The sequence below is a fragment of the Hemibagrus wyckioides genome, linkage group LG01, assembly GCF_019097595.1.
Source record: "Hemibagrus wyckioides isolate EC202008001 linkage group LG01, SWU_Hwy_1.0, whole genome shotgun sequence".
In the NCBI taxonomy this organism is placed as follows: Eukaryota; Metazoa; Chordata; class Actinopteri; order Siluriformes; family Bagridae; genus Hemibagrus; species Hemibagrus wyckioides.
The window spans coordinates 4,421,589-4,448,559 of NC_080710.1; the positions used below are offsets into that span (position 1 = coordinate 4,421,589).

Below are 26,971 nucleotides of genomic sequence, written 5' to 3' on the forward strand. Positions count from 1 at the left end.
GAAGAAAGGGGGTGGGGAGGAGGAGGAAGGCGCACGCACGCGCGCATCAGTGTGTGTGTGTATGTGTGTATGAGTGTGTGTGTGTGTGTGTGTCTATGTGTGTGTGTATGTACAGTCAGTCCGGTTTTCCTGCTGTAGAAGAGAAAAGGAAAGAGAAAAAAGAAAAAGGGGGAAAAAACCGAGAAAGATATGCATGATTTTGCAAAGCGTTCATGATGGGGAGCTGGAGCGTGCACGCGCCACATGCGTGTGTCCGCGCGTGCGTGCGGTAGGAGGAGAGGAAAAACGCGGGGAAAGAAAAGAGAGAAGGAAGGAGGGATTCGGCATCGCAGCGCGAGCCTAGGTAAAGGAGAAGAGGGGAGAAAATGGATGGATACTCCTCCTCCTCCTCCTCTCCTTCTGCTCTTTGTGTGCGTGCGTGCGTGTGTGTGTGCGCGCGCGCCTGGCTGCCAATGTGTATGTCCTGTGTTTCCACTCTAGCTCGCAGAAGAATGTCTGCCTGTGTGTATGTGTGTGTGTGTTTGTGTATGTGTGTGTGTGTGTGTTCTGTTCGCCATGCTTGTGCGACTCCTGCTAGCTTCTGCTCTGTGGAGAAAAGATGGCAAGGGGGGGGGGGCATGCGATTCGTGCTGCACGCGCACACACACGCGCATGTGCGCTGCATTATTGTGTGAGATCCAGAGGTGGCCTGCGTACAGCGGCAGCGCGCGACCAGCGAAGCTTCACTGCAGAGCTGCAGAATGCATACAAAAGAACACACACGCGCGTGCGTGCGTGTGTCACAGACAGACCTCTGTCTATGTGTGCGTGTGTGCGTGCATACAGACTGAGATATGGTTTTATGTTCGTGTGTGTGTGTGTGTGTGGACAGAACTATGTTTTTTTTATACTTGCCTGTGTGTGTGTGTGGTTGCATGTTACATACAGGCCTGCCACCTCTGTGTGTGTGTGTGTGTGTGTGACCTATATTATTTATACCTGTCTGTGTGTTTGTCTGTGTCTATGTGCATGCCTGTGTGTGTGTAGCTATGATTCTTAAGCTTGTCTTATATATATGTGTAGTATAAGATATATCATATTTGTTTGTGTTGTAGGCAGCTAGGCAAGTGTGTGTGTTTGTGTTTGGTGTGTATATGTGTACAAGGTGTTGATCAGTTTTGTCTGTGTGTGAGTGTGTGTTCGTGTTCGTGCAATGCTCAAGACCTAAAAAATGAGCCAAGAGGAATTATATTAAATGAATTACACATGCTGCACTGAGTAATATTTGACCTTACACATATTGGGACATAACGTTTTATTTGGACGTATGTCCACATCTGCAGCCAAGTCCTTCCTGGCAGAAGTTTTGTGCTAAAATATCCCAGTACTTAACAGAATTCTCTGTCATCCATCTTCACGAGAGGCCCCTGAACCACCAGCAACAAAGCGGATCACCGATCCACCGCTGTATTTTCGATGGGTGATCCTAACATGATTCCGACTGTAGCTCAGAATTTTGTGGGTTGCTCACATGGCGCCTTTTGTGTAAAGATTGTTATAGAGGTGGCATTATTTGCACTGGCTACTTAAATATTCTCTAGAGGTTTCAATCATCTTGTCATTCTAACATTTATTTTACTCCGAGATGTCGTGAACAATAGAGGAAATTTAGTTTGAGTGTGTGTGTGTGCGTGTCGGTGTGTAGGCATGTATGTAATTGTGTGTGCGTTTTCGGGCCAACATATTTGAGATCCTTAAACACACTGCTGGATTGTGTGTGTGTGTGTGTGTGTGTGTGTGTGTGCTGTCAATGCTTGGGGTGTTAAGATTTAATTATCAAGCGGGCTGTGTTCTATATATAGTCTCATACTCTATAAATAAAGTGTCTGTGTGTGTGTTTATGTGCTTATGAATGAAAGTCAAGATTTCTATTTCTCTTTCTCTCTTTTTTCTGTCGATCTTCATTGACTCATTGAATGTGCGGTATCGGGAAACTCTAGTCTTATTACTGTTTTCAAAACCAAGCCACCTATGACACTTAAGCGAAACCTCAAACAAGCCGTATTCTGAGGTGGGGGCGCAAGAATCCGATGGATTTCTAGGACACTTTCGAAAATAAGTAGTGAAAAGATAACTGCATTTGTACAACGATTATGCTGAATACTCAAATCTGATTGGTCAAAATGGTTTAAGATGCTGTTTTTAAGATGCTGGGATTTGCGATATCTTGATAAAATGACAAGTTTTTTTTTTGTCGGATAAGCTTCAAGAGAGAGACCCAGTGCAGGAAACAAACTGTTTATAGCTGCTAGAATATAAGGAATAACAGGAACTAACTTGCTTCGTGGACACATCTTTGAATTTAACTATAAATGGATTAAGTGTCATTGTTATATAAATAAAGACAACTGTAATCAGTTGCAAGTTGCTCTATAAAAAGAACTTGACAGACTTTATAAAACAAAATTCATTCTGTTATTTGGTAAATAATCAACTTGGATTTGGCTATAGAAACTCTTTTTTCCATTAGGCTGCATCACAACACCCCACCACAGGTTATTTTCCTAGAACAGCTTGCCTCTTAGGGTTTTATTTATTACATACACTATATTGCCAAAAGTTTTGGGACATCTGTATTTACATGCACAAGAATGTAATATGGAGTTGTCCCGCCCTTTAGAGCTATAACAGCTTCAACTCTTCTGGGAAGGCTTTCAACATGGTTTACAGTTTGTTTACTGGAATTTTTGACCGCTCCTCTAGAAGCGCATTTGTGAGGTCAGGCACTGATGTTGGACGAGAAGGTCTGGCTCACAGTCTCCACTTTAATTCATCCCAAAGGTGTTCTATGGGGTTGAGGTCAGGACTCTGTGCAGGTCAGTCAAGTTCATCCATCGGTCTTAATGGACCTTGCTTTGTGCTCTGCTGTGCAGTCCATGTTGGAACAGGAAGGGGTCATCCCCAAACTGTACCCAAAAAGTTGGAGGATGAAATTGTCCAAAATGTCTTGGTATGCTGAAGAGTTCCTTTCACAAAACAACACCTTAATGATTTGGAGGTGTGTCCCAAAACGTTTGGCAATATAGTGTATATGGTACACAGTGTGGCACAGTCTAAAGGTTTCAAAACAAAACAACCAACAGGAAGCCAAGGTATCTAGAAATTCACTCCATTAGCCCTGATTGGGTTATCATTTCCATAGTGATAGAAAAAAAGTTGACTCTACTGTAGACATACAGTGTACTGGAAGGTCAGTGTTTCTCTATCATCTCTATGGAGGTGAAGCAGACCAAACATACATTACATGACCAAAGGTCTTTGGACATTTGACAATCACATCCACATGTGGGGCATCCCAAAATGGTTCAAACTGTCCAAAGCCAGTAAAGAATGACAACGCCCCTGTGCACAAAGCTCCATTAAGACAAGTCACTTGAGTTCCCAAGAGCCCGACCTCAATCCCAATGACAACAAGAAGCTTATGTGGGTGTGATGGTCAGGTGTCCACAAATTTTTGGTCATGTGTATATAAACATATTATATGCCACTGTACCTGCTGTTGCTATCAGTGACATATCAACCCATTTGTTTGTTATACTGTATATTTTAAAATATACAGTTAGCTAAATCAGAAACTGAGCTATGTTGTTTAAAGAGTTTAACACTCATAGCTCTTCCGTGTTGTGTGTGTGTGTGTGTGTTTTACAGTATTTAATCCTCTGAGTGCTGTGTATTGTGTGTTCATCGCCCAATAGAAGAAATGGAGTGATGAAAACCAGAACTCACAAAGAGCCGGTGAGAGAAAATATTCAGAATTGGTGGTTTCACCCTCATTTTAAAACCTTTCTCAACAACTCACAGTTTGCAAACTGGGACACCAAACCTGATGGAACCAGCTGGATTAGCAGTTGATGCAAATGTATTTGTTCTACATGTTTGTTTATTCGCCTATCCTTCCATCTACCTGTTAGTGCATCTGTCCCTCCATCCATTCGTTCATCCATGCATGTATGGACAGATAAATGGATGGATTGTTTTATTTTCTCTCTGTTCTTCCAGCCATCCATTTACCTGTTTTTTTTATCCACCCATCCCTCTGTCCATCTACCTTGTCTATCCACATGTCCATCTACCCGTCCATCCATCCATCCATCCATTTACCTAACCACTATCACCATACCTGGCTGTATGTTTTGATAGAGATTTCTTGATATTGGACTCATACTTTTAGGACGAATTATCCGCCTGTCCTCTTGAATTCCCAAAATAAAGTACATATATATCTACGTATTTCTGTCTACTCTATCTATCTACTCTTGATGATATTCTCTCTTCTTCTCCTCAGATGCCCGTACGTAGTGGGCGAAGGCGGGGTGGCAGTGAGGAGCGGAGGGGGAGACGTCCACATCCTAGCCCATCTCGAGCTGAACGAAATGAGCGTCAAACAGTAAAAAAAAAACTTCTCGCATTTTTCCTTTTCCGTACTACTTTTCCATCTCTTTCTCAGGTTCTTTCTACAATAAAACAAATATGATGAAACAAATAGAATCTAGTAAGTGAGGAATGTAAGTCTGAATATGATGATGGACCCTAAGAATGTAAGGGTTAATGGAGATTAACATTAAGCTAGTTAAGCAAACAAGTTATTTGTGATCAAAATTATTGTAAACATCTTTCATACCAGTGAAAAATCATTAAAAGTAGTGCCCTTTGAACCACCATTTTGCTTTCAGCCTTCTTGATGATCCTGCTCAGTATATCACTGTCTCTTTATTTGTCATATTATGTTTTTCTACCTAAAGTTATATTCGTTTTCATTTTTCCTCCATTGTCTCCTCTATTCTTGTCCAACCTGATTCATTTTTTTTTTACATAAATCAGACTTGTATTACAGAAAGACAAAGGTTTTGGTCTTTATATATATTGGTTAAGAACATTTTAACTGTAAAATACAATTTGGTATGTTTAGCAGAGAGCTGCAGGAGAGGAGCTTGGTTGTTTTAACAGACGGCCACAAGGACAGGATTCATCCGAAAGCGATGGAGAGCGAACTATTCCTCCCCCGAAAAGACAGAAGGTCCAGGTACCATTTCCCACTGATCTGTTTTCTAAAGCTTGCAGTTTGTTTATTAAACATGGGACAGAAATTGATTATGATATTGCAACTGAGGATAAAATAAACATTATCACTCTGTCTGTCTATATATATATATATATATATATATATGTGTGTGTGTGTGTGTGTGTTTTTTTACTGCTAGGACTCTTTGTCCAGTGCCCCAACATCAACCCATTCAACTGGCACAACAACTTCAGCACCGCATCCAACTTCATGCAACACCCAGTCACGAGAAAGCGACAACGAAGATGGCCAATCACAAGGCAGCCGCAGCTCAGCTGGAGGAAGCTTAGCCAATAGCAGCAGTAGTATTAGCAGTGGGCGGGATATTGATCAGGACAATCGGTCCTCTTCGCCGAGCCTCTCTGGCTCCCCGTTGGCCAGTTTGGACTCTGAATCAGACTCACCGGATTCACCAAAGCAAGGCGGGAAGGTGAAAGAAGGAGTGTTGCCTAAACTGGGAGGAGCAGGAAGGGGGAATGACAGTGGCAGTGGAGAATGTCGGGACACTGAGGGGAAGGAAGCAGATTTATCAGTACTGAAATCACCTTCATCTCTTTGTCCTTTGAGTGAGACCAGCAGTGCCAGAAAGCCCTACTTTCCTGTTGACCCTAAAATAGTGCCCAAGATGGAGTTCTCCACTGTTGTGGGCGATGAGGCATTGCATGGCTGCAGCCGCAGCAATATCAACCCCAAAACGGCCTCTCAGTGTGGAGGAAAGATGGTTGTTGGTGGACCAGAGTATCCCAATGTTAGCCATGCATCGTCCTCTGCTCTTCCACCTCCACCTGCTTTGAAACCTCTCGAGGCAGGCCAAAATGCTCCTGGTGATGTTAAAATGGAGAAAACTGAGAAATGCGACAAGGCTCCACCCTCTCTGCTCCCACAGGCCACCGCCATACCCCAACAGCCCCCTCCCCCTCGCCACACTCATCACTACAGCCCGACTACATTGTCAGGCAGTGCTGTTTCCACTTGCCCTGGAAACTGGGGATACACGCGTTACCCAGGTGTCCACCATACACCTGTGCAGCAGCAACAATTGCCCTCTGTCTACAACCCCCCATCCTCCACCCGTCACTCATCCCATCCCCCCTACCTGCCTCCCCCACACCCACCCCACCCACACAGAGAGTACTTGCCCAGGTACAGCAGTCCAGCAGAGCGGGACAGGACTGCAAGGGACATTGCAATTAAAGATGGCACTGCTGGTTCTGGTGCACACAACAGTGCGAATATGGGCAGTGACTTTTTAACTCCTGTTCCAGGACAAAACCGAGAATTTGGAGCACCAGGTCGAGATGGTCCATCAGGGGGTCGGGAATTCCGACCGGGATTCCGGGAAAGGGATGCACTGAGAGACTTCTCTTTGCAGAATCAGAACCAGCAACATGTAGCACAGGGTCGGGACTTTGGACCTGGTGGAGCAAGTGGGCCTGTGGGTGCAGGTGGATGTCACCCGAGAGATAAGGAGGGGAGATGGGGAGAGTTTGCAAGCCAGATAAGGGAAGTAGGTGGCAACAGCAATCCAAGTAATGTCAACCAAGTAAATGTTAGCACTTCAAACACCAGTTTACCATCTACTTCTCCCCAAAACAGTTCAGCCACCCCAAATAAAGAGTTTCAGACCGCAGTGGAGCAGGTGGGGCAAGGGCATCAAGGACATCAAGTCCCTGCTACTGGGTCAGATCCTCCGTCTACTGCACATTTCCTAAGGGAATACCCTCCACCAGAGACCAAGGAGTACCCTTCAGCAGGGTCTCAACCTTCATCTGCCCCTCATCCTGGTCCGTCCAGAGAATACCCAAGTCCCACCAGACTTGCTTCAAATATGGGTCGGGATTTTGCTGGAGGGCCTGCTGTTCCCCACCCACACTATCTGGTCCAGCCAGGCCTGACTGTCCAATCTAGGGAGAGAGAAAGAGAGAGGGAGAGGGAAAGAGAAAGGGAGAACAGTGCTCCATCTTCCATTTATCATAATCGTAATCACCCACCGTCTCTTTCTCCTTCCTCATCTTCTTCCACACATGGACACCAGCCTCCTGGCTCTTATCCCCCAACTTCCCACAGCCAGCAGCCTCTTCCACCATCCACACTTCCACCTAGTCAGACCCGGCCAGGGCAGTACCCCTCATCCAATCAGAGTCCTCCCACTACTCTCTCTCCACTTCCTAGTCCATCAACAAATCAAATGGGAGGATTTCCCACATTTTCATCAACTTCTGCACCGTCTGCATCAGGTGCGGTCACATCCTGTCTATCTGGGTGCCGACCAGCTCCTTATCATGGCACTTTAAACAGTCACACTCCTTTTGCTGGTGCTTACCATGGCAATAGTAACCCTAGCAGCACTTCAGCTGCCAGCAATCCAAATAGCAACAATAGTGTTAACAGTCACATGCAGTTGCATTCACCTACACCCTCCAAAATCCAACCACATCTCTGCAACCCTGTTGGCCCACCCAGTAATACACCCACTGGTGCTGACGGCCAATCCGAATCGTCATCTTGTTCTTTGCCACCACCTGTCATAAAGGAGGAACCAATAGAGGAGAGGGAGGAAACTGAGAGTCCACCTTCTGTGCTCAGAAGCCCCTCGCCTGAGCCAAAGGTCATCGATATTCCAATTCATGCTAGCCAATCTGCACGGTAAGACTTTTCTGTATTTGTTAACTTTCCATAAGCCTCAGTTAATCTGCAATGTGCATTTACATACCACACACAATATATGGATGGTTGTATACTATGTACAAGATGTTACTTAAATGCCCATGTGTCTGATAGACAATGGGAACATTTCATTTTGCTAGCTTTAGTTATTTATACATATATATATTTACAGTACTGTAATGTTAAAAATGATGACGCTAAAAGTAACAATTTAGTAAAAATCTTTGCTTTTTTAGGTTCCACAGGGTTCTAGATCGTGGCAATGGGAATTCATGTGTTCGCACTGACGTCATCTTCATCCCTCTGGATGGATCTAAACTCTGGAAAAAGAGAAATGAGGCAATCGAACGAGCCAGGCGTGAGGTGGAACAGAGAGCTCGGGACTTGAGAGAGAAGGAGAGAGAGCGAGAGAGGGAGAGAGAGAGGGAGAGAGAGAGGGAGAGAGACCTGGAGAGGCACTTACAGGTGAGAAAGTGGCAGGAAATGTTGAGGATGGAACATGAGGGAACAAACACTTGACTTTAATTATTAGTAAAAATTTGCCATATATTTTCCCTGTAAACCCTGGTCACTTACCCTTTGCCATATGTTTTCCATGACCATTGTCAAGAGGAAAGCTACAGATACTTCAATATTATTCAATTATTTGGTAATAACGTGTTTAACTCCTTCTTGCTAGCTGTAGCTCTCTCCTTTTGCAGTGACAGAATGACTAAACTTGACTGTACAAGAAATTACTAATAAACTATCCTGATCACGGTGGTGGTGGTTCCAGAGACTGTCAAGGGCATGAGGTGGAAATATACCCTGCTTGGAATGCCAGTCTGTTGAAGGGAAATTTAGAATCCACAGTACAGATTTTAGATTATTTTTTGTTTGGTGGGAGGAAACAAGAAACCCTGGAGAAAACCCGCATGAGCATGGGGAGAAAATGCAAAACTGAGGTGCAATGAAGCAATGCTTCCTGTTATGTCAGCTGTTGCGTTAGCCTTTATTTCTGAATTCATGGAAAGCCAACAGCTTGCAATCCCAGGAACATAGTTTAACTCAGTTTTAAGCAACCTAGTTGGAAATTATGTAGTAGATATTTAAAATTTAGATTTTTTTTTTCACATTCTAGATTTTAGCTAAACCTAAGAAACTGGAAGCAACCATAACACTATATAAATAAAATCAGTGAAAACATTAATATGCATTGAACAGCTTCATAATTCACTCCCCTTCAAACATAAATGATGAGTGTTCTCGTCAGCCTTCTTCCTCTAAATTTGTACTTAATACCCATGTTTTAAGCCTATTAAATTTTAGCTAACCACATATACAAATGTAGGAGTTGGCTGTAGTGGTCCAGGTAACACTTGTTAACCATGGGTAAGGAGGGGAAGATTATTCCTGTGTTTAAAAATACTCTTTCTTCATCTCTCAGCAGAAGGACAGTAATCCTGGAGCAGTTCCCCGTCAGGGCTCTTCTCTCTTCTTCTCTCCTTCCTCCACTATTCTCATGGATCCTTCTTCCTCATCCTCTTCTCCATGCATAAACCCCACCCACCACCCTGCCCACCACCCCGCCCACTCAATCCACCCATCTCATGCCCACTCTCTCCACCCTTCCCTCTCTCATTCAATCCCTCACTCCCTTCTTCTACCTTCTGTTGGGGGTCTCGGTCCATATCTTGGACCTGATACGCCAGCATTGAGGACACTGAGTGAATATGCCCGTCCTCATGCAATGTCACCACTTGGCACGGCCAATCGGGCTCCGCCCCATTTTCACCCCCACCCCCATCCGCATTCACACCCTCACGTGCATCCCTCTCTCTTCCTGTCCCAATTCCAAAACCCTGCCCTTGCTCATCCACACCACCTTCCTGCTGATGCGGCCACCGCAGCAGCTATCCTTGGATTTCTTTACGGAACCGGCTTGGAAGGAGGCCACGGTCACCCTGGGGCAGGACCGGTGGCAGGGCCTGGCCCAGGAGGAATGGCAGGGCTAGGGGCCGGACTTGGAGGGATGGGGTTTCCGCACTCAGTGACTGCTCACAGGGAGCGAGTGAAGTCAGGGTTTGACTTTAAAAGCGAATTTGACTCACATACACACTCTCATTCACACTCCTTACTGCTAGGAGGAGGGGCTGGGGGTGGAGCTCCAACCAGTGAGGTTGCCCTCTATGGAACTCCTCCACCACCAGCTCCGCCCCCTCAAGCCCTTGCGACAGTTGCAAGAAATCCGAGCGCTGTCCCTCAGACCTTGTCAACCCCACCAACTTCTTCTTTGTTACCGCCTTCCTTGCCAAGTCATGCCCCTCCAACTGTAAACCCCATAGGTCCTGCCGCTCCTCCTCCCCCTGCACCTCCCCCACCTCCTCCTGCACCCACGGCTTCTTCTCTCCATCACCCCTCATCTCACTCCTCCCATCCTACCCAACCCTCAGCCCCTGAAGGTTACTCCGCCCCGAGTCGGACTCCACCTAGCACAGAGAGAGCGAGGAGCGTGGAGAGAGAGAGGGAGAAGGAGAGAGAGAGAGCACTGCCAGGTGGAGACAGGGAAAGAGGAGCCCCAGCAACCCCAGCCGGGGGTGGAACCTCAGGAGGAGGTGGGGCTTCAGGAGGAAGTGGAGCAGGAGAGTCTCTGGGGCGACTGCAAATGCTAAATGTGACTCCACATCATCACCAGCACTCACACATTCACTCTCACCTGCATCTACACCAGCAAGATACAGGTAACTGTCACTAATCACACAGTTTGGTGTTAAAACAATTAGTTAAAAATTGTAACTTTCACACAAACAAACCACATCTCACATATAAATGCTAATATTGGCTACATAATGATCTAGTTATTGCTACTTGTAAGCCAAGTTAATCATTCGAATGTGCTGTTGGGAAAAACATGATCGCTTTTATCATGGACAAAAGAATAGCCCAGATTTATTTCACATACATTTCCGTGAAAAAAGAATACACCTTGCTGACGAGGCTAGCTGTAAATGTATTAATTTTTACATTAATTATGTTAAACATTCTAAAAAAATCAGTGTTTATTTAAATTGGGGTAAAAAAAACTGTCTATAAAATAAGTCTATACATTATTCATTTCAAATTAGATATAAAATATTTAAAGGTATAATTTTAGAAAACCAATTATTAAACAATCCTGAAAGCCATTAATTACATACTAATTATTTTTTCTTCGGAAAGGTTAGATTTCAGCACTGTTTTATTTTTTCCCCCCTATATATAATTTACAGCACCTAGCAGCGTGCACCCGCTCATTGATCCGTTAGCGACGGGAGCTCCGTTACCACGGCTACCGTATCCAGGATCCATCATCACACACCCGCTCACAGAGAGCGACGTACTGCGACAGCAACTCTTCGGTAACACACAGTGCTGACACACACACACCTCTTGTAACACACAGTTCTTAAGAACAAAAGAAACCTTATAGTTACTGAGATTAGAAGTTAGAATTAGGAATATCTCACAATAGTGTGTGTATGTGTGTGTGTGTGTGTAATGTGAAGTGTTTTCACCTCTATAAAGAGCTGACCCATTTGCAAATGTGTGTGTAAATGTGTGTGTGTGTGTGTGTGTGTGTGTAGGCGCTCCGTTCCGTGATTTACCCCCCCACTCCTCCATGCATCATCAGAACACAGAGCTACAGATCCAGAGACTCGCGCTGGAGCAGCAGTGGATCCATCACCACCATCACTCTCTCACACAGGAAGAGTATTACAGGTACACACACACAAACACACACACAAACACACACACACACAAACACACTCCCCAATAAATCCAGCCACATCATTAACGTTGCCCTCTTTTTGATCTTCCTTTGCAGCCACCTGAAGAAGGAAAGCGACAAAACGCTGTGAGCGCCGAACCGGGCGATGGAGAAACACGGGAAAGTGCAAATACACAAATGAAGGAAGTGACAGGAGTGATCACGATCTCTTGACACACAACACTAACACGACAGCGACGGTCCGACAGTCTGAGTGCGCAATTCTGACACGTTGTTTATCAAACACTAAGGTTACAGTCATATTACTTCGACACGGCAGTACAGTGCGTTATGATTGGCTGAGAACGACCACACACGATAACGCAAATACTTGTTTCTGATTGGCTCACAGGTGATCATCATATTACACTAACATTGTCTAAAATAGCCGACAATTAGACTGTGTGCAGAAGTTTGACTTCAGTCCAAGACGTATGTCGGGTATTTGTGTAGGAAATAATTTTCGGATTTAGACTAGATTTTTAAGCCTGAAAAAAAGCAGAGGAATAAAGTGGGTTGCTCTTTGAGGGTGAAATAAGTTGTCGAAAAATTTTATAGATGATTACTAATATTAGTTTAATATACTGCTTATCTAAAAGCTATTAATAGTAATTCCCTCATTTTCTCTTGAAGTTAATAAAACAATAAAACAACAACAAAAAGCAGCCACAAAGAACGAATCTATATGTTCTGAAGACTTTCATGTAGTGGAAAACCTAAAGATTACAAGATTATTGTTTACAAACCACAGACCCTGGAGAATTTTATTGTTAAATAAACAAGACGTTTAAGAGAATGTCACCATACTGGCAGGCAGTTTTTAATTTGTTAGAACAGCCTGCTATTTTGCTTTTTCAAATTCGACTGAGTAGAACATCATCCAGATGAATCATATGAATTTGTTGTTGCTACAGAAACTTAGAGCTTCTGACCAATCAGAACGGAGAATTTGCCAGCGCTGTGGTTTATGTAGTTTAAGTTTATGAATTAAGAAATCCCCTTTAAATGGCACTCTGTACTGTAGATCATCTACGCAAAGCATGAATTTCAGGGTAAAATACACTATATTGCCAAAAGTTTTGGGACACCCCTCCAAATCTTTGAATTTAGGTGTTGTTTTTCAGGGGTTGGGCTCGGACCCTTAGTTCCAGTGAAAGGAACTCTCAAGACATTGTGGACATTTTCAACTCAACTCTGTGGGAACAATTTGGGGATGACCCCTTCCTGTTCCAACATGACTGTACACCAGTGCACAAAGCAAGGTCCATAAAGACATGGATGAGTGAGTTTGGTGTGGAGGAACTTGACTGGCCTGCACCTCAACCTGATAGAACACCTTTGGGGTGAATTAGACTGCGAGCCAGGCCTTCTCATCCAACATCAGTGCTTGACCTCACAAATGCTCTTCTAGTGGAACGAGCCATAAACACACTCCTAAACCTTGTGGAAATCCTTCCCAGAAGAGTTGAAGCTGTTATAGCTGTAAAGGGCGGGAGACAACTCCATATTACATTCATGTGCATGTAAAGGCAGATGTCCCAAAACTTTTGGCAATATAGTGTATTTGAATCCTCATCCAACAAAATACACTTCTTATAATCACAGATCAGATAGATAGATCTGAGAGATACCTGGGTCTTCCCGTAAAATTTTTAAAGGATGTCTTTCACACGAAAAATGAAAGACAGGAAACTTGTTTACTAGAAAAGCACGCAAAGAAAGTCAAATCATCTGCTAAATCTGCATTAGCTGTTCAGTTTGGTCTACACACCCTAGCTAGCTATGTGCGGAACTTTAGCTAGTTAGGAAGTTCTCAAGTCTGTAGATTGTTTAGAAAAAACAGTCGAAGTTGGCCGAAACATTAACGTTTATCAGTACGTTTTTGCCTCAAATGATGAGATTTTTTTATATCTAGTTTTACATTTATATCCCAAGAATGCATTGTACTGTGTCAAATTTCACTGATGTCAACGTTCACTAACGAACACCTTCGAAAATGGGTGTGTGAGACGTGAATAAGGACAAAGGTTTGATAAGTGATGTCATAAAGTCATTGTAGTGCACTCAGATGTTGAGATCCTGCAAAATCAGACTTTCTCTTTTTTTTGTCTTTGCATGTAGCTATAAACAAATAAACAAACAAACAAAAAAAAAAGCCCTAACATTTTAATTTTTGGGCTAATACTTAAAAAAAAAAAAAAAAAAAGTACTTTTTTTTTCCTAGTGACTCGCCCCGAGGGAGCGAGCGTGTACTCGAGTGTGCATGTGTACCTACACTCCGCTCTCATACACCCTTTCTTTGTAGTATTGTTCTTAATTATTATGATTAATATCAATGTGGTCAATGTTTGTTAATAATTATGTAATTATATAAACATATTATTTTGTGTTTTGACATATTTTTTTACATTTTCATGGTACCGTTTATTTTTTATTTTTATTTAGAATTTTACTTGTGTGGGGGGGGGGATTAAAAAGGAGAAAAAAAAAATCAAATCGCAAGATTCCAATTGAAAGGAAAAACGTCTGGAAATCTGGGAAATAAAACTTTTTTTTTCCTAAAGCTGTGTTTAGTTTGTATTTTTTTTAATGTGTGTTCATAATCTTTACGCAATATGTAGTGGAATGTAAAATAAAACATTAAGAAAATATAAAATAAATCCAAAATATTCAACACAACCGATTTTGTTAGAAGTGAAAATATTGTTATTAATTTTTATGCTGTTTTCTTTCACCGTGGGAATTTCAGGGGAGATATACTTTTCATTCAATGTTTCTGCTGTTGAATTCTCAATTCTGATTGGTCAGAAGGTTTTGATTTATTTTTCCATAACAGCAGTGGACAGTAGTTCAGGCTAAAAGAGTGCTAGGCTAGAGTGACATTTCTAAATGTGTGCCTGATTTAAAAAAAGCAGGTTGGTCAAGGAATTGATCAAGAACAGGAAAGAACTTTCAGTTCCACACAACATTAAACCTAACAATAAATGGATAAAAATTAAGATCTATCATTCTTTAAAAATGATAGTCGTATGAGACACTTTTCCGCCTTTGGGCTGGAGACAGGATCAGTAAATTTTCACCGCCACTTATTTGATTATTTTCCTGTAACAACATTTCCCCAAGTGATTTATTCCTTAGTACAAAAGTCCATATAAAGTCGAGCCGTGAACCCGAAACCACATTACTGCATTATCAATATGGACGTCTAGTGGAAATAATATGAAATTATCTGCAAATTAGGACATGACAAAAAAAGCAAAATGTTATTCAAAAAAAAACAACAAAACCCTAAGCAAAATTTGCGTCGAATGTGTTGAATTTAATTGAAGTAATTAGCTTACCTACACTATACTGACAAAGGTTTTAAGACACCCCTTCTAAATCAAGTCAAGTCAAGCAGCTTTATTGTCATTTCAACCACATACAGCTGACGCAGTACATAGTGTAATGAAACAACATTTCTCCAGGACCCTGGTGCTACATAACAGAAACAACAACACAGAGCTAGGGACAGGAAGTTTGTCCTAGCTACATAAAGTGCAACATGTGCAACTAGGTGCAAACAGTGCAAGACAGAAGACAGACACAGAAAGTACAAGAAATAACACAAGACAGTACAGGTCACATAGCTCGAAAAAACATGTGAAACAAAACAAAATAGAATAGGAAAACTTGAGGAACTATAATATCTATCTAATAACATATCTAATAATCTAATCTAATCTGATATCTAATAGCATATGTTTGTAAACATATATATAGCAGCAGTAGGTGACAGTATAAAGTGTGCAAAAATGGCAGTAGCAGCGGTTGAACTAGTGCAAATAAAATGTTAACTTTTATAGTGTGAGTCAGTTCACACAGGTGAGTGGTCAGGTGGAGGTGTGTGGTCATCCACAATGCTGTTGGCTTAGAATTCAAGTGTTGTTTTTCAGGGGTTGGGCTTGGTCCCTTATTTCCAGAGAAAGGAACTTTTAATGCTTCAGCTTCATTCCAAGACATTTTAGACAATTTCATGCTCCCAACTTTGCAGGAACAGTTTGGGGATGACCCCTTTCTGTTCCAACATGACTGTACACCAGTGCACAAAGCAAGGTCAGGACTGTGCAGGCCAGTCAAGTTCCTCCACACCAAACTCTCTCATCCATGTCTTTATGGACCTTGCTTTGTGCACTGGTGTGCAGTTATGCTGGAACAGGAAGGGGTCATCCCCAAACTGTTCCCACAAAGTTGGGTTCCTTTCTCTGGAACTAAGGGGCCGAGCCCAACCCCTGAAAAACAAACCTGAATTCACTGATTTAGAGGGGTGTCCCAAAACTTTTGGCAATATAGCGTGCCTGTGATGATAAAACAGTCAATGTGCTGTAATTACCAGCTATGACCACTAGGTGACAGAAAAGCTACATTTTCAGTCAAATTTCTGGTTTCAAGGCTTAAATCATATCAAAAATATAAAAGTGTATAAAAAGTATGTGAAAAGCAAATTTAATAGGAAATACAAAGACACAGAATGATCATTTAAAAGTAAGATTCGGCATAATTAAAGTAACAAAGTTTAAAAAATGCGGACATTTCACTCAGCTTAAAAAGAATCATAGGGAATTTTTAACACTAATAAAATTCTGATATAATTCTGAGGAATTTAGCAGACGCGTGTGCGCGCGCAGTTCTACAGAAAAGGCTGCGGTGTACAAAGTACGCCATTTCACCCGCTACCAAAGCGTTGCCATGACGACGCCCCTCCTACTATTCCACCTTGCCTATGCTTAATTTTCCCGCTGCCACGCCTCGTTTTAGGACCGGACACGCCCCTCCCTCCCTCTCTCCCTCCCAGCTGCCGTGCGTGCGCTCTCCATGGCTACGTCTACAACCGCGATCTAGTGCCACTCAGGATTATCAGATAGCGACAGGTGGCGTGCTATTTTAACACCCTTATTTAGTTTAGCGCGGAAGTATGCGGTTTTGGACACGGCCCAAGTAAGACCGGCGGGCTTGAACGAGGAGAGAGAGAGAGAGAGAGAGAGAGAGAGAGAGAGACGAGCAGGATATTACTCACGTAAACAAGTTGGCGTGTCAGACAGGACGCAGCGCGCGCTAAAGGTGAGTCTTGTTTTCTTTTTCCTTCTGGGAAATTTCATTAAACTTTTTATTTTAGCTGAATTCGCTTTCAGTGGCTACGCGAACGCGAATAAACTAAACTAATTAATAACACTTAAGAGCTGAGAGAAATAAACCTAAATTTGTCCATCGGTGTTTATTCTACGTCATTAATCAGAAATAATTTAGCTTTTAGTTGAGGCTAATTGCACAGTCTGTACCTATTGATAATATATATATATATATATATATATATATATATATATATATACACACACACACATATATATATATATACACACACACACACATATATATATATATATATATATATATATATATATATATATATATATATATATATATATATATATATACACACACACACACACACACACACACACAGTATAGCTTCCTTCCGAAAATTGCGGAATATTGTAAATTTTAAATCCAATGCCGTCTGAGCCATTTACAATATAATAACCTATATGTGCTTTAAGAAGTCAAATTTATACAAAAATTAAATTAGCTGTGGAAAATGACAGACTTTTAGGAGACTTTTGTGAGTATTTGTGTCAATCAGACGAAACTTAACTGGCGACATTTGATTCATTTAAACGTGTCGTGTCAACGAATCGATTCACCGTAAGCGATTCCTTTATTTATAACGGATATTACGATTCGTTTGAGTGATTCGGTTCATTCGAGATAATGTTGACTCTAATATTTGAGTAGCGGTGTCTGAGTGTTAAGGACATCAGTATGGTGACAAATAGTTTATTCTGTTTTAATTATTTTTGTTCACCTAAAGACCGACAAGGATAGGTGCAAAAATTATCCACGGAAAATATATATTTCTTATGTTATGTTCCTTCTTATTTTATATATACAGTGTCATTCATTTATAAACACACATTTGACCCAAGTACAGTTTTAGTAAATTAATCCACTTCCATGTGCCAAAATATTTCCTCTTGATCCGCATCGCAGCACCCCATCGTTGATTGCTTTCCTTCAACATGACCCTTAAAGTGTTTTATCCCTGACATAATGACCTACACTTTGCAGATGTTCATGCAGCATAGAACAGAAACTGACTCCCTTCCACCACTCACTCTAATGGAAGTTACATTTCCATCCGTTTGGTTTTTTTGGCCACACAGAGGGCCTTCAGAAGCACACAGCTGTTCAAGGTTAAAGAGCTTGCACAAACCCTACAAAAACGCGAGCACACATCCAAATGAATCATTTGCATATGAATGATATGACACCAAAATGACAAAAAAACAACATTTTGTTCTGTTGCAAATGCATATGTTTATTCAGATTATTGACGAATAAAAAAAAACCTATGAATAGTATCACACATTATCGTTTCATTTATGTGCTCACTGCATCGGGCGCAACACAGTGGCTCTGTGCAGGAGAACCATTAGGGGTTCATCTGCAGAAAAAAATATCATCATCCGTATTTATTGCACCCACTTTGATTTATTTAGTAAACGTAACAATAAATAAACAATAGCACATTTGCCGTTTTTCACATTTCTCATTTTGCCTAACGTAACATATTTAAGGTGATTAAAAATAAATGAAAAAATGCGATTTTATTTATTTAATAATCTGAAAGGAGCCACTTTACCTCAAAGCACTGATGTTGAATATGTTTCCATAAATTAAAAATAAATCTCTTTACTGAAATAATTTGAAAAAATTATTATTATTATTAGGTGTAAATTATGTACAAGTCCATACAAAATGCCAATGATTGCAAGTTTTAAATAATAAAATAAATAAATAAAATAAATAAATAAATAAATAATAATAAAAAAGGTATGATGTGTTGTGATTGAATCTGTTTACAGTTAATGTTGCGGAATTTCCAGGAAACTTCCTGTTACAACTCGTGTTTTAGCAAGCTACCTCACTCTGGAATGAACAAACCTTACAAAAAAACATGTTATGATGGAAGATTCCACACCTCCCAACCAATCAGGACGTGAATGCAGCCAATAATGATTTTTTTTTTTTTGTTGTTGTTGTTCTACAACTGTGTGAAACATAAGCGGCGTCACCAGTTCCATGGCGCTCTTCATTGTGTGCTCGCAGGTGTGTCAGTATCACTACCGTACTGAGAGTATTACATCATCCTGTTTTGCTTTGCAAACCTTTCCCTTCACCAGCATATCTACTGCAAACACACACACCATGCAGGAGACTCCATTATCTGTGACGTGAACTCATTAGCTATGATTTCTGTTTTTAATCTGACAACGTGCCAGGAAGTCTGGGTGTTTTTTTTTTTCTTTCAACAGCGCTAGATTAAAAATAAAACTAAAGGTGTGACCGTTCTTTCACCTGAGGCGGAAAAATGGAAGAAATAATGTTTAGAAGCGCTCTAACTTCAGCCGAACTCACTCAGCACCTCAGCATTTGTGATTTTAATCAATCTGAATAAATATCTTCTAAACATTTTCTTGAGGATTTGAAGATCCCTTTCTCCACATTTTGGTTTCTTTCCATTTTATTCTTATCATTTTTTTAAAAAAAATTTAAAAAAATCACGTGAGCATTTGTGTATATTTTGCGGTTTAGTTTTCACTATCTACATATCACGTGTATGAGCAAGTATTAACCATTGTGTTCTCTCTCTCTCTCTCTCTCTCTCTCTCTGTGTATAAAGTGATGCAGGTAGATCGTCGCTGGACGGAGGTTTTTAATGACTCGGTGCGCGAGGCCATGCGCAGAGAGCAGACGCCGAATTTCACGAAGAGCCTCTCTGCCAGTCTGTCCACCACACGATCACAACCGCTGACGATCAGGAACAGCCACAGGTTCATTACACACTCCTTCGATCAGAACCGATCGTTCAGCAGCGACACACTTAAATTCGTGCTAAATAATCACTGTTTTGTTTTCCAGCTCCAAAGGACAGTTCAGACCTTCATCCATGCCATCCATACCCAACCCGTTCCCCGAGCTGTGCAGTCCGTCACACTCCCCGGTACGAGTCGGCTCGCTGGTGGGAAGCACCGATGATGAAGACACGCATGTAAGTGTGGTCCTGAACACACACTGCTTTTTAATAACGCGAGCTGATCTTCCCTCTTATTATCGTTTCCTAGCTCCATAGTAATCCGCTTACACTTTCTATTTGTTTGGCCTGATTTTAGAGGGGTTAGTCCCCTGTGTTTAAACAGCGTCAGAATGTCGGCAGTAATCCCGACTGGAGCCCACTAATTTGCAACTTGAGAGTCATTAAGGTGATTTATGAAACTGACTTTGGACTCCGTTTTGAGTTAATGATTGAATGTTATTACATTAATGGACAGGCTAGAGGACGGGTGCAGACACCAGAGGTATAGCTAAAAAAAAATCAGCCAGTGAGTGTAGCTAGAAGGTTCCTAATAAACTGGCAACTCTGCCTTTTTATTGCATGGAGCATGAGTCAGACGGGTAACATGACACCCGATATGTCATTCCCTGTATCGGGTAAGAAACTGTGATTATTTTTTTCTTTGAAATGAAGGAAGTCATGAATTAATGATGAACGAACCTCACGTCTTTTGTATCAGTTGTATCAGTGGTTACATAAGCGTCTCGCTCGCTGACCTTTTACTGTTGACCCTGCTCTGGGAATTATAAACGTAATCCTGAAAGAAATCAATTGTTCTTGCGGGACAGATAATCACTGGTTGGTGTTACACGGCGACACTCCCAGAAATCAGCAGGGCCGGGGCAGGCTTCAGGCTACATGATCACTTCTGAGTAAACACATGACACACATGGGCTGAGGTGTTGGGGGGGTTAGTTATGTTGGGGTTCAGTTATGGGGTTTGTTGGGGTTGAGTTGTAGGGGGGTGTTGGGGTTGAGTGGTTGTGGGGATTTGCTGGGGTTGATTTATTGGGGAGGGGTTTGTTGGGGTTGAGTTATTCAAGAGGTGTTAGGAATGAGTTACTGGGGGTTTGTTGGGGTTAAATTATTGGAGGGGGATTGCTGTGGTTGATTTAATAGGGAGGGGTTTGTTGGGATTGAGTTTTTGAGGGGGTTTGCTGGGGTTGATTTATTAGGGAGAGGTTTGTTGGGGTTGAGTTATTGTGGGGGGGTGTTAGGGTTGAGTGATTGTGGGGATTTGCTGGGGTTGATTTATTAGGGAGGAGTTTGTTGATGTTGAGTTATGGAGGGGTTTTTTGGGATTGAGTTACTGGGGAATTGTTGGGATCGAGTTATTGGGAGGGTGTTGTATTGAGTTATGGGGTTGTTGAGCTGTGTTTTCTGGGGTTGATTTACTGGGGAGGGGTTTGTTGGGGTTGAGCTATTGAGTGTATTTTCTAAAAAGCCAATAAAAAAACGTGTTTTCTGGATATGGAACATTCTGCACTTCTTTCATGATGATAAAAGCAGTCTTTTTGGCAGATCATCAAGACCAAGTGTTTTGTCTGCTTGTGGTTTAGAGATCAAAACCTCAGTGTGTCTGTGATTTGTGGTTAAAAATCCATCAGAATAGTAGTGCAGACAGATGGCATGTTGAAGTTCAAGAAACTGTGAGTGTGTGTGTGTGTGTGTGTGTGTGTGTGTATGTGTTTGCTCTGATTGTCCCAGTGTGTCCCCTGTAAACCTGCTGATGGTGTTTGTCTGACTGTTCAGTGGTACTGGTTCATCAGGTTTGTGGTTGAGGAGTTCAGTTTTTTTTTCTCTTCCTCTTTATTTTCTTTAAAACGAATAAACAGCAACGTCATTTTTAACCATTTGTAAGTGTGAAAGAACAATCTTTTCACTTTTTCCCAGAACATCAGACACGTTTCCGAGCCTCTTTCCTACCACGAACCTGAAACTCTTAAACCATGCCCTGAAGTGCTTTCTTGCACTCTGTACATCTGTAATGGAGAATTGACCGTCACATTCTGACCAGTGATTGTAATAGAAAACCCAAGAAACTAGGAAATTAAGGAGTTTTGAAAGTGACGTCATGTCTGCAGTGAATAATCGTTACACCAAAAGACCCAAAATAATCCATTCTCCGAACTCGTCAGTCGATCAATAACCACACACACACTTTCACAGTTCCTTTTCTTGCTGCCATTTGAATAAACCCTGCACTGAAACTTTGAAGACAGCAAATCTGTCTCTGTCTCTGTCTCTCCTTAATTCCTTCCTTCTTTTGTGCCTTTGTCACTCGTACATATTCTTGCACAATTGCTTACCAGGAAGTGAGGTGTATAGGGTTTTTTTTATGAGTCAAAGAGTTCATGATTCATGTCGAAAGAAATGTGTTTACTGTTGTGTGTGTGTGTAGGTGGTAAGGGTGTTCGGAGAGGACACACACAGTCGCTCTGTGGTGGTGTCGTCAGCGGCAACGGCGCGAGACGTGTGTCACATCCTGGTGGAGTCGACTCACTGTACGGACGAAGAGAACTGGGCTCTCCTCGAGCAGCACCCTTCATTAGGGCTGGGTAAGAACACGCGCTCTAGTTACGACACACATGTGCTTCACGGCGCGATGCTAAACGGTGTCGCTTATTCGCACAAGTGTGTTTGTCGTTTGAAGAACGCTGCCTCGAGGACCATGAAGTGGTGTCTCGGGTGCAGTCCTCCTGGCCACAAGATGGCGACACCAAGCTGCTCTTTCGTAAAAACTACGCCAAGTACGAGTTCTTCAAAAAGCCAGCGGTACGATCCAGCGCTTCTCTGACTTTATTCATTGTAGTCGTTTACTAAATAATCATAACTAGTCAAAAATCGCACCATCACACAGAAACAAACTCCTTTAAGTGTTCCTAATTTCAATGAACGATCACATTATGACGCTCCATCTCTAAACAATTTTTGTTTCTTTCATTTCAGCATTATTTCCCTGAGAACATGATTTCTGACTCCACCGACGTCAAGACTGGAATGACGCCCTCGCAGCTTGTACAGGTATTTTGAGATAAGAAAAAAAAGCATGAAATGTTTTTATAAAATGTCTTAAATCTCACACCCGAACCTTGGTACATTTCTAAAAATTGCTTGATCCTTTGGCTCTTTGCAGAGCATGTTGAAGTGCGGCTCCTGCCCGGAGATTCAGGGCTACCTGCATGTACGCGAACCAGGCAAGAAGTCTTGGAAGAAGCTGTACTACGTTTTGAGGCGGTCTGGACTTTACTGCTCCACCAAGGGCTCATCTAAGGTCTGAACGCACACGCACACACACACACAGACACACACACACGCACACACACAGACACACACACACGGACACACACGCATGTAATTTTAGTTAGGTTACTATAAATTGGTACTCTTTAAGACAAATGTGGTGTCATGTAGGTGAGTAATATATGTGTGTGTGTGTGTGTGTGTAGGAGCCTCGACACCTTCAGTGTGTAGCTGATCTCGAGGACATCAGCGTGTACACAGTCGCCAACAGTCGGAAACTCTACAGCTCCCCCAAAGGACACACTTTCTGTCTGAAGGTAATTCAGCCACCTGAGGTCTCAATTCCGATTATAATTTTCTTTTATAATACTTTCCGTGTGTGTGTGTGTGTGTGTGTGTGTTTTGTGCATGATGTGTGTGTGTGTGTGTTTTTTTTTAATCACGGAATTGATGTGTGTGTTATTTTGTGTTTCAGACTAGCAGAGGCAGATTTCACTCTCAGGAGCTTAAACTGTTGTGTGCAGACAGCGAGCAGAGTAAAACCTGCTGGGTTACAGCCTTCAGACTGTTTAAGGTGCATGCGCGCGCACACACACACACACACACAAATCCTATAAATGTCACAGAATATATACGTGTGTACTTAGTGATTAAATCTAATACTGCACTTCAGTGCCCCCTACTGGTCAAGTCTGGTTTATTTTTATTTATTTATTTTTTTTAAATCCTTTTTTTAGATAGTTTTATCTTTAATACTATCTTGTTTTTTTTTTAGCCAAAAACTTTCATAAACATCTGTACATCCTTATAAAGACATTACATGCAAATATTTAATTCAATGGAAAAGAAGTAATGGAAAAGAAGAACAAGGCTAATTTCCTTATAACTGTTGGAGTAGCACTTCTACTGACACTAGACTAATAAAGCAAGAAGGGCAAGTCAATGAGTGTTCTATATTCAGAACCTGGGTGTGGGTGTGTGTGTGTGGGTGTGTGTTACAGTATGGAAAGCAGCTTCAGTGTAATTACCTGTTGGCGCAGGCGAATCCTAACCTTCGGATCCCCCCACGAGCTAACTCCAAGGTAAATGTCCACACACACACAACTATGTCCCTTAGACTCCTCCTATCATGCCTCATTTCACGGGTCCCATAATTGCTCCTGTCGTTCTCAGCGAGCAGACGGAGACGAGTCGATGGTAGCCATGGATTTCTCAGGGAAGAGCGGAGGCCGAGTGATCCTCAACCCGCGAGAGGCCGAGAGCGCGGAGCAGGAGGAGGGATACAACTGGAGGGTGTGTGTGTGTGTGTGTCTGTGAGAGAGAGAGAGAGATTTGGTTTAGCTCATTATTTTTTTTTATTTTTTATTTTTTTAAAGAAAAGCGTATGCAAACGTACACAAATTTAGCTTAATGTTTACAGCTCCTTTGTGTGTGTGTGTGTGTTTCAGAAGAGAGAGGCACTGCGCTACAGCCTACCAAACAGCAGCCATGGGTCACGACCTCCAGGTGAGTAAAGTTACAGCTCCTTTTGAACGAATTCTGACAAAAGGGATGAGGTCAGTGAGCCGATCATATGGTCAGTGATTCTGTGGAGAACACAGTAAAGTTATGGGGATATTTCCCCCATTTTAACTTCAATTGGGACTCGCTGCCCAAAAGCCTATCGTATGATGGCTGCCAGCAAGCGAGGGTGATGGAGACTAACATACACTTCTAACCATCTAAAGCCTGTGAAACCATCCAAACACACAGGTTCTGCTGCTAATGCTGCGTCACAGAGCAACACACTCTGAAGATAGAGCTCTCCGCCCTCTTCCTCATATATGAGCTCACTGAGGCACACGATTGGCTAGTGTCACTGTGACTGACAGCAAGAGAGCATCGATCATCCCTCAGAACTTGAGAGCACAAACATATCACGCTTTTAAGTTGCGTTAAGGGCAGCAGCACACTGGAAAGTTTACCTGTTTAGTGGATAATGAACTTATGATTTTTCCCCCATCCAGTGTTGTATTCTATATAATTCTATATTTACATATGTGTTTTTTCCCCTCTTGTTCTCTTGTCTAGCCGTGCACCAGACTCAGCCCTGGTTCCATGGTGGCGTTTCACGCTCTGAAGCCCAACAGCTCCTGGAAGAGCAGGGTCAGGCAGATGGGTAAGTCTTTTGACCCCTTCAGTGCACAATAGTGTTTAATTTAATGATACACACATCTCTACTGCAGTGCACTGTACTATAATACCTCGGTGTGTGTGTGTGTGTCTCAGGCTGTTTTTGATTCGGGACAGTCAGCTGCACGCTCAGTGTTTTGTCTTGTCACTGTGTCATCAGCGGAAGATCAAGCACTACCTCCTCATTCCTGTGAGTCCTTTGTGTGTGTGTGTGTGTGTGTGTGTGTGTGTGTGACTGTTGAAAATATTACAAAATATTTTATAATGAACTCTGAAAATCTCAGTCGAGTTTCCTTGTCCACAGTCTTTCCAGTAGACAACAATATATATTATATGTATATCTATGGGTCATCCATTATGGTCAATTCCCACCCACTGGTATATGTGTGTGTGTGTGTGTATATATATATTAAAGGGAGAGAGAGACAGAAAGAGAGAGACACAGAGAGAGAGAGAGACAGAGAGAGAAAGACGAAGAGAGTAAGAGAGAGACGGAGAGACAGAGAGAGACAAGACAGTAAGAGACAGAGAGAGAGAGAGAGAGAGAGGGACAGAGAGACAGAGAGCAAAGAGACTAAGAGACAAGTGAGAGAGAGAAGAGAGTAAGAGACAGAGAGAGTGAAATGGAGAGAGAAGAGAGTTAAGAGACAGAAAGAGAGAGGGAGAGAGAGAGACAGCCAGACAGACAGACAGAGAGAGTAGCTCCATCTCCCAGATGGTTGTGACATCATCGGGGTTCAAAAACCTGCCTTGTGTCTTAACAGCTTTCTAAAACCACGAGGTGGTAAAGAATATTTTTCCTTTGGAAAGAAGTCACAGTGCTCCAGAGTGGAAGTGTGTTCATACTGAACCTGAAGCTTGTGTCCAGAAAAGTGAAACAAACAAATCTATTTAAAAGAGACTAATAAAGTCACACTATCTTATCTGACCCAGACAGTGTGAGTGGTTGTCTCTCAGACTCATGATGTATGGCTCTGTGATTTACTCACTCATTCATTCCTTCACTCTGTCTGTGTGTGTGTGTGTGTGTTCAGTGTGAGGATGGCGGCAGGCAGTACTACACCATGGACGATGGTGAAACTCTGTTCATCGACCTCCTGCAGCTGGTGGAGTTTCACCAGATAAATCGCGGCATCCTCCCCGTGTGCCTCAAACACCCGTGCATACGCATCGCACTCTGAGCCCCAAACCCCCGCAACTCTCCACACACACACCAACACACACCAAAACCACAGTGTCTAAGCCATTCCAGCTTCTCCTGGAAGTAAATTCGACACAAACCACTGCACGTCGTTTGTGTGCATCATTTCCTCCCTTGCTGTTCACGTTTCAGTCACATGGTGACGCCGGAGTTCACCGAAAGGAATTACATCTGATAGATGAAGAATTTTGCACAAGCCTCTTATTATTGTTTTTTTTTTTTCTTTGCTGGTTAATATTTATGACTTGTTTGTTATGATTGCAGGTTCATCAGACTTGTTTGTGTTCACTTGTACACCTCATGTTTTACGACTGTAAACTGCTGGCGGGAATTTAATCAGTCTTTTTCAGTTGTTTTTGTTGACGAATAAAGTTTTCTGTATACTCTGACATGGGGTGTGTGTGTGTGTGTGTGTGTGTTTTTAAATAAATCATCTTGTTAAAATGATTGAGCCAGGTTGAATGCTACACTATGTTGCCAAAAAGTTTTGGGACACCCCTCCAAATCATTGAATTCAGGGGTTGGGCTTAGTTCCAGTGAAAGGAACTCTTAATGCTTCAGCTTCATACCAAGACATTTTGGACAATTTCATGCTCTGTGTGGGAACAGTTTGGGGATGACCCCTTCCTGTTCCAACATGACTGCACACCAGTGACCAAAGCAAGGTCCATAAAGACATGGATGAGTGAGTTTGGTGTGGAGGAACTTGACTGGCCTGCACAGAGACCTGACCTCAACCCCATAGAACACCTTTGGGATGAATTAGAGCGGAGACTGTGAGCCAGGATAAAACTGGGACGTCTGCCT

The 26,971-nt window shown here is 42.3% G+C and overlaps 2 protein-coding genes across 6 annotated transcripts; both read left to right on the top strand.

Moving 5' to 3' along the window:
* atn1 (atrophin 1) lies at positions 1 to 14,048 on the top strand. 5 transcript variants are annotated; one of them, XM_058398108.1, is made up of 10 exons: positions 1 to 343; positions 3,688 to 3,774; positions 4,325 to 4,426; positions 4,949 to 5,062; positions 5,241 to 7,747; positions 8,005 to 8,233; positions 9,195 to 10,488; positions 11,017 to 11,145; positions 11,418 to 11,506; positions 11,613 to 14,048. In XM_058398108.1, the coding sequence occupies exons 2-10, from the start codon at positions 3,748 to 3,750 to the stop codon at positions 11,727 to 11,729; spliced, it is 4,608 nt and encodes a 1,535-aa protein (XP_058254091.1). In that variant the 5' UTR covers positions 1 to 343; positions 3,688 to 3,747; the 3' UTR covers positions 11,730 to 14,048. The 5 variants fall into 5 exon arrangements, with proteins under 5 accessions (XP_058254091.1, XP_058254092.1, XP_058254093.1 ...); XM_058398109.1 differs by having other exon boundaries at positions 9,198 to 10,488; XM_058398110.1 differs by having other exon boundaries at positions 4,952 to 5,062.
* A 2,419-nt stretch (positions 14,049 to 16,467) lies between these two features.
* grb7 (growth factor receptor bound protein 7) lies at positions 16,468 to 26,553 on the top strand. Its single transcript, XM_058402187.1, has 15 exons — positions 16,468 to 16,655; positions 19,336 to 19,486; positions 19,575 to 19,704; positions 21,950 to 22,106; positions 22,202 to 22,323; positions 22,498 to 22,572; positions 22,685 to 22,822; positions 22,998 to 23,108; positions 23,267 to 23,365; positions 23,793 to 23,873; positions 23,965 to 24,084; positions 24,240 to 24,297; positions 24,862 to 24,949; positions 25,060 to 25,153; positions 25,998 to 26,553. The coding sequence occupies exons 2-15, from the start codon at positions 19,338 to 19,340 to the stop codon at positions 26,142 to 26,144; spliced, it is 1,569 nt and encodes a 522-aa protein (XP_058258170.1). The 5' UTR covers positions 16,468 to 16,655; positions 19,336 to 19,337; the 3' UTR covers positions 26,145 to 26,553.
* The last annotated feature ends 418 nt before the right edge of the window (positions 26,554 to 26,971 follow it).